This window comes from Poecilia formosa, unplaced genomic scaffold, assembly GCF_000485575.1.
Source record: "Poecilia formosa unplaced genomic scaffold, Poecilia_formosa-5.1.2 Scaffold678, whole genome shotgun sequence".
Taxonomy (NCBI): Eukaryota; Metazoa; Chordata; class Actinopteri; order Cyprinodontiformes; family Poeciliidae; genus Poecilia; species Poecilia formosa.
In genome coordinates this window covers 142,785-150,026 of record NW_006800617.1, presented here as the reverse complement: position 1 = coordinate 150,026, position 7,242 = coordinate 142,785, and the positions used below count along the sequence as shown (strand labels likewise).

General features: G+C 40.4%; 1 protein-coding gene across 1 annotated transcript in view; it reads left to right on the top strand.

The window, feature by feature from the left end:
* Positions 1–1,078: 1,078 nt before the first annotated feature.
* LOC103130806 (potassium voltage-gated channel subfamily B member 2-like) overlaps positions 1,079–7,242 on the top strand; it is a 24,298-nt gene continuing 18,134 nt past the window's right edge. Inside the window, exons 1-2 of the mRNA XM_007542311.2 lie at positions 1,079–1,283; positions 2,621–3,372. Of these exons, the coding sequence (XP_007542373.1) occupies positions 2,788–3,372 (585 nt within the window). The 5' untranslated portion in view covers positions 1,079–1,283; positions 2,621–2,787. The remainder of the gene's footprint in view (positions 1,284–2,620; positions 3,373–7,242) is intronic.

The following is a 7,242-nucleotide window of genomic DNA, read 5'->3' as shown; positions in this document are numbered from 1 at the left end:
ATACCGCTCCAAGATGGCCGCCGTATTTCCTGCGCCGGAGCGGTCCATGAGGCGCCTATGCTTATATTATGTCTATGCATACGACCACTAACTGAACGATCGCTGTCCTACACATGGAACTCTACTTACTCTAATAAAGCTCTCTATCCCGAACATGTGTGCCCCCTGCTGGTGTGGCGGTGCTAGTGCAAAACTCGGAAAGAAATGAAACTGGTGTTTATCTGCAGCAGACATTGGGTGACTCCCAATGACTGCTGCATGCAAAAGTCATGTGTCATCATGCAGAGAGACACCTGACTGGGATTCAAACTCAGGACCTTCTTGTTTCAAAGCAACTGCGTCACTGTGCAGCCCTGAGAGAAATTAATCACTGTTGCGCTATTTCACAACAAACGTCATCTTAAGACGCTTCAGCACATTCCAATCAATCCTACTTTTAAGTACATTAAGCGCTAAGTTTATTACTAAAATATTTTTAAAATGTTTCTATCTAGAAAAACTCAACAGATTGCATCGAGTCGTTGATTTGCAGAATTCACTCCTGGACGAACACAGGAGCAGCAGACAATCGTTTGCGTTGTGTTGTTGACTTTACAGCTTTCTCTCATACTGAGATGCGTGACGATAAAGAGGAAAAACTTCCATTTAACAGGAAGAACCAGAACCAAAACCTGGCTTGGTCTGAGCGACCTGAGGTTTTAGACAGTGCAGACTTCATAAAAACAAAACAGATGAAATGATATAGAATTATAAACAAACAGATCAATCTGTGGCATGCATGTTTCACTTTTCGAACCAAATTACTGACTAAAAGTTAAATGGAAGTTTTTTTCTCATTTATATTGAGAAGTATATTTGTGTTTGCAGCTGGTCTTTGTGTAAAAGTAGCTTTAATACATGATGACATCGAGCTTCTTGTGTTTCCATAGTGTGAGTTGTTGCAGAGGAAAGTAAAGTAGGCGAGCTGGAGTTCAGCTGAAACAAGCTGTTGATCTGGAGCTGTTCTCGGTGCTGAATCGCTAAATCCAATTAGCTCCCTCCCCACCCCGCCCTCATGCTGTCCCTTCATCCTGTCCTCTTAGGAACGATAGTTGCGGACCAGGCGGTTCCTTTGCATGCTGTGCATATTTTCACCCTGTTTTTTGCTCTTCGTTGCACCGAAATGTGGATTTTCAGCGGCCGACGTAAAGATCCCAGGTCAGCGGCCGGAGGGGAGCGGAGCGGCTGGAAGCTGAGCTGTCCTGGGAAATAAAAAGTTCGACTTGTCAGAAGACTCAGCAGAGGTAGGCTGAACACACACTCCGAGGTTGGTCTTAAAGTATGAAATGTTTTAGGGATTAGAAGAACGTTGTGGATGTCTCTGGTCCGCCTTGCTGCTTTCAGCTATTAACTCATGGTTTCTCATTTTTCACTGATTTATTCAGCTTCTTCCTTTCTTTCTTTCTTTCTTTCTTTCTTCCTTTCTTTCTTTCTTTCTTTCTTTCTTTCTTTCTTTTACTTATTTATTTAAAAGGAAAATGAACAGCGTTTTATTTTATCAACCTTTAATGAATGTCCGTTTCTTGTGTTTTTGTTTACTACAAAAGAGAACAAATATCAGGTTTTTTTCCAGGAATAGTTTGTCTGTGAATAGGAGAAGTCAGGACTGATTTTTTTATGGTGACGTAGCAGTTTAGTTTATGACGTAGCAAAGTGTCCCAGGAGAAGATAGACCGGCTATAAATAACAAAGACAGACCTGAGCCGTGGGAGTTGCAGCCTAAGTTTCTCCGTGGATTAGTGGAATGTTACACAATCAGATTCTCCCAGTGGATTGTGGAGGGTTATATTGATGCTCAATATAAAATCATACATACCATATTTACCCCCTTAGAATTCGTCTGATTTAGAATTTTGACCAAATGTTTCAGGTTGTCAATCAAAGGTTAATACCAAAAAAGTTGCTATGAATAAATATAAACTCCAGTTTTCAAATCATGATATTAAGCGAAAACTTACCCAAACCATGGTTGCATGCTGACTCCATATTCATATGTATTTGTAATTGTGTTTAACATTTTTTTAGTTTAGTTTTACAAGCTTCATTGAGACCTGATCAATGCCAGACTTGCAACATTAAGACAGAAACATAATACAGCATGTCGATAGGCTGCGCTAACACTTCATCTGTAACGAGCTGAACAGGATTATTTTTTTGAAAATAATGGCGGCCCATGTCATGGAGGATTTTCATGAACTATCCTGTGAGCTCATTGTAAAGATTATACAGAGCACATAGTCTAGAAGCAGGAGATGGTTATCCAGACCACATGCGGTTTGAATGCTGAAGCTAGTCTAACATCTATCAGTTCCAAAGCCAGAATCAATTATCTATATATGGAGGAAACATGGAACAGTCCTGAAAGTTAGTAACATATCTTGTTACAATAAAAACAATAAAATAACAATCAGCTGGAGCTCTCAGTATCTCTATACTGAAATGTACTGGGTGATATCAAAAGCAATGTTTGGTCGCTTTCATATTTTTCTTTAGATTCAACAGAGAACAGTCTCTTTCTTAAGTGAGAAGAGTTTAAAATGTCTTGTCCAACATCTGTCACATGTGCTGTTTTGTTCTCCAGACATGGATCTCATCAGGAGAGGAACGGCCTGAACACGGAGAAGTGAGCTCGGTTGGTCTTATCTAACCAGCCAACACTCTCACCCCTTGGAAACAGTGAGTCCTCAAAACGAGCTCCATTAGAGTTGACTCACATTCACAGGAAGGAACAGAACCAGCCGTCTCAGCATGACAGACAGAGTGAGTTTCAACGCCTCCAAAGTCACCCCCCGGCCGGCCACAGCTCCTGTGCTTCCACCTGAGCCAATTGATATCATTCGCACCAAAGCTCGCTCTCGGCGAGTCCGCCTCAATGTAGGTGGTCTCAGTCATGAAGTGCTGTGGAGAACACTGGATCGCCTGCCTCGAACCCGTCTGGGTCGATTAAGAGACTGCAACACCCATGAGTCACTGCTGGAGATTTGTGATGACTACAGTCTCCATGAGAATGAATATTTCTTTGACAGACATCCAATGGCTTTCTCCTCCATACTCAACTTCTACAGAACAGGGAAGCTGCACATGATGGAGGAGATGTGCGCTTTATCCTTTGGTCAGGAGCTAGACTACTGGGGAATTGATGAGATCTACCTGGAGTCCTGTTGCCAGGCACGGTACCACCAAAAGAAGGAGCAGATGAATGAGGAGCTAAGAAGGGAGGCTGAGACGCTGAGAGACAAGGATGGAGACGTTGATGAGCAGGGCTGTTGTCCTGACCAAAGACAAAAACTTTGGGATCTTCTGGAGAAACCCAGTTCCTCTGTTGCTGCAAAGGTAACAGCACACACACACACACATGCAATCCCCCTGCTAGTGAAGAAAACTGAAATGATCAGCTATAATTATTTCATGATTTCACCAGGATGTTTGTCTGCTTCTTTGACATGTGGATAGTGTTTACGGCTCACAGATGGAGTTTACTGAGATCAGTTATTTTCATAACAGTCGACCATGTTCTCTCCGGCTTTGTTTTGTTGTTATAACTGGTCCCATTCTGACTGATAATACATAGCTGACTTTACAATGTCTTTATCTTACATCTCATATCACAGCAGAGATTTAGACCCATTACAGGATAAACCTACCACAGGTTTCTTTAACTCATGCAGTTTACAATAGACTAAGAGTAAAGTTCAACGTCATATTCAAGCACAGTTAGTCTGATGCTGGCCTGCCTTTTTACACTCTTCCAGTCGATTCAAATCTCTCCTCACAGACAGTCCAGGCTTTCTCCCATTTACTTGTTTTTCTCTGTTAGAATTTTCAACGGGGCCAATCAGCAAACAGAAGGAGAAGTTTGAATGATGAAGTTGATTTTCTGTGCTGTTATAGAATTGGAGTCTGCCTGTAGTTTTAGCAAAGACAGCGGAGGAAGTGAAGGAAGCTGTTCAGTCCATGTTGGCCACGCTTCTAAATTTTCAATTAACAATACAAGCTATCTGGTCCTTTTTACATATTGGAGGACAGTTGTTTGCAATGCAGGCCATTTCTGGTCAGCTTCATAGTGTCAACCAGGTGCATTACATATTTCATGGCCAAACGTTAGCAACTCAGTAAAATTTAGAGCTTCAACAGACTCCAAGCCTCCAGGAAGAAATCAATTTTTAATAGCTAAGAGCTGAGGCTCTGTGAAGCAAAGTGTAGAACAAGGGGCTGGTTTTTCACTAGTCCATTTAGAGAGAACAATCAACCTGACACTCATGTTTCTGGACTGTGGGAGGAAGCAAGAGTACCTGGAGAGAACCTATGGATGCACAGGAAGAACATGCTACCTCCATGCAGAAAGACCCCAGGCCGGGAATTGAACCCAGAACCTGCCTACAGCAAGGAAACAGTGCCAACTGCGCCACTGTGCAGCCCCATTTTCATAGTTGTTTTGTCAAATTGATAATAAAAATAACATAGTTTATAACAGCTTTTCCAAATGGGGAAAAAATATTTCTGTCAGTTTAGACATTTGTGTCAGGGTTTCTGGTGATAAACTATTGCATTTTCATACAGCTAAGAGCTGGAAACAGACAACAAACAAGCTTTTTTATTTATTTTCCTTGGAAGCATTGTTTTGAATTAATACAGTTGTGTACCTGGTTGTATGAATTGGGTGTGCTAGTTATTACCTAGTCAAATTGGATGTTTCCTCTGCTGCTGCTGGAACATTTCTCCTTGCACTAGTTCCTTCACAGCTCTGTTTGTTTTCTCTTGTTCTATTTAACATTTCTACTCTTACAAGCAAGTGAAAACTTCATTCAATAAAACTAGATTGTTTGACAAGATGTCAGTGCTTTCTGCAGGTTGTGGTATGATCTGTAAGGGTTTGTTAAAACATGCATGTCTACACTGTAAACTGGATAAATATTTTAATTGTACCCTTTTATCCTAAAAAAATATGTATATAATAAAATGCCACAAAATTTGGGTCTACAGAAGAACGACGCTCCTGCCTGTTCAGAAGCAACATATTAGGCTGTATGCTGTGACTGGCAGGCCAAATCCATTGTTCAGCTCATGTTGCTGTAAAACTGTGACTGGGATTTTTTTGCCACTCTGAGTGATCTCTAAAATCCATTCAGATGTCAGATGAGCTGTGTGCAATATGAATGAAGTTCCCCATTTTTATGGATGAAAATGAAGTACACATACCTTCTTCTGGTGACGCTAAACAGCATTTTCTTTACTTGTAAACAGATTGTGAAGTCACCATAAGGGGCATGGTATAGGGGGGGAAAGCGATGACAATTCCAAGGGTCCTTGACCACAGCCCCCCCACACACAATTTTTTATTTATTTATTTATTTTTTTTTTACAACAAATATAAAAAGAATCGGGGCCCTGTCAATTACGGTTATTGTGTTTTTTAAAATTGGTTTTAGCAGTAAAAATTAAATGTTACCCCTCCCAGACCAAAAAAGCACACATCCCTGAACCCCCGTATCTGCATTAAGTGGTTTGTTCCTGCTTAGCGTGCTGGACGGTGACGTTTTCAGCAGCAGTCAGTATACATGAAGACGTTCTAATTACAATCTTTGTTTACACAGTAACGGTACACATCGAAAAGGTGTAATGCTCTCGCCACGTCACTAGTTGGTGCTAGGTTCTTTGAAACTAGGTGCGCATGTGTTTTTAAAAAAAAGTTGGTAACACTTTATTTGAAGGGGGGTGAATAAGACTGACATGACACTGTCATAAACATGACATAACACCTGTCATGAACATGAATAAGCCTTCATGAATATTTATGACTGTTGTCATAAATATTCATGACATATTTATGACAACACCTGTCATGTTCACGACAGGTGTTATGTCATGTTTATGACAGTGTCATGTCAGTCTTATTCACCCCCCTTCAAATAAAGTGTTACCAAAAAGTTCTACTTGAAAGCACATCTATTCGTGTTTCCCCATCAGGTACCGTTCCCCCAGATATTGGGGGAAAACACGCACTATGTGCATTTGATTAGGGCGCAGTTGGAAAAAAGTGGGATCACTTTGCTGAAACACGTTGTTTGAGCTTTCACGGTGTCCGGACTGCTTGTTATGAGCGCTGAACATGTATGCGTATTTTGCCACCTGGGCTGTGCGGAGCAGTGAAGAGACGCTGAGGGAACCATATCTGATGGGGAAACATGAATTGTAGTAACACCAGCATTGTCAGTAGTTTATTCTTCTGTGGATTGTAGGAAGCAGCTGTTTTGCATCATACTATGCATGAGCGGGGGATTCCCTGACAGAAAAGATCCATTTTCCAGCCGCCGTCAGACTGTACAATACCCACTGCTCTAAGTAGTAAACCTGGAAATTGTTTATTTATTTATATTTTGAATAATACTGTTTTTTAGTATTTCTATATTCACTTGATTTTACTGTGTATATATAGTTTTTCATATTGGTTTTGCTTTTTATACTGCTGTAACAATGCAAATTTCCCCACTGCGGGATTAATAAAGGAATATCTTATTTATTCTGTTTACAAGACAACGGACACCGATATGTTTCAGAAACATCGCACTCTGGTACCCGTTTTCAAACTGTGCAGTTGTCAGAGAAAACGTTCGGTGGTTTCATTTACATTACAAACGGAACAAAACTATTCCGTTCTCACCCGAAATTGTTGTCATGTAAACAGGGCCTAAGTCAAGCACGACTGTGGCAGTTACTATGCTGCCTGGAAAAATAATAGTCAAGTTTTCAAAAACATAGATATAAGAGAGAGAAAAAGACAAGAGTGTCTATTTGTAACACAGTTTTTCTCCAAGAGAGGTGAATAGACTGTGTGAGATTATCAACCATTTAGCATAGTTAGTTTAGCTACAGACTACTGTTTGCCTCCATAGCATTTAATGGATTAAGGAAAAGAAATACCAAGATATTCATATATCTAACTTGCTCCTTGTACCTTTTACCACACTTGACAACAGGTGAGTCAGTCAGCAGCAGCTCTAATCCCTGATATCAACATAAACCTTTACCCCCGTCCCAGTGAAAAAAGTGGGCAACTCTGTATCCAATGACAACCTAGTTAGCATCATTCCAGGGAATCTGTATGGATTTCTCTATGTCTTTGCTCTTTTTACAATTACACAACAAAAACAATATATTTGTTGCTAACAGAAATTCAAACAATCTTTATAAAATTATAAAAAA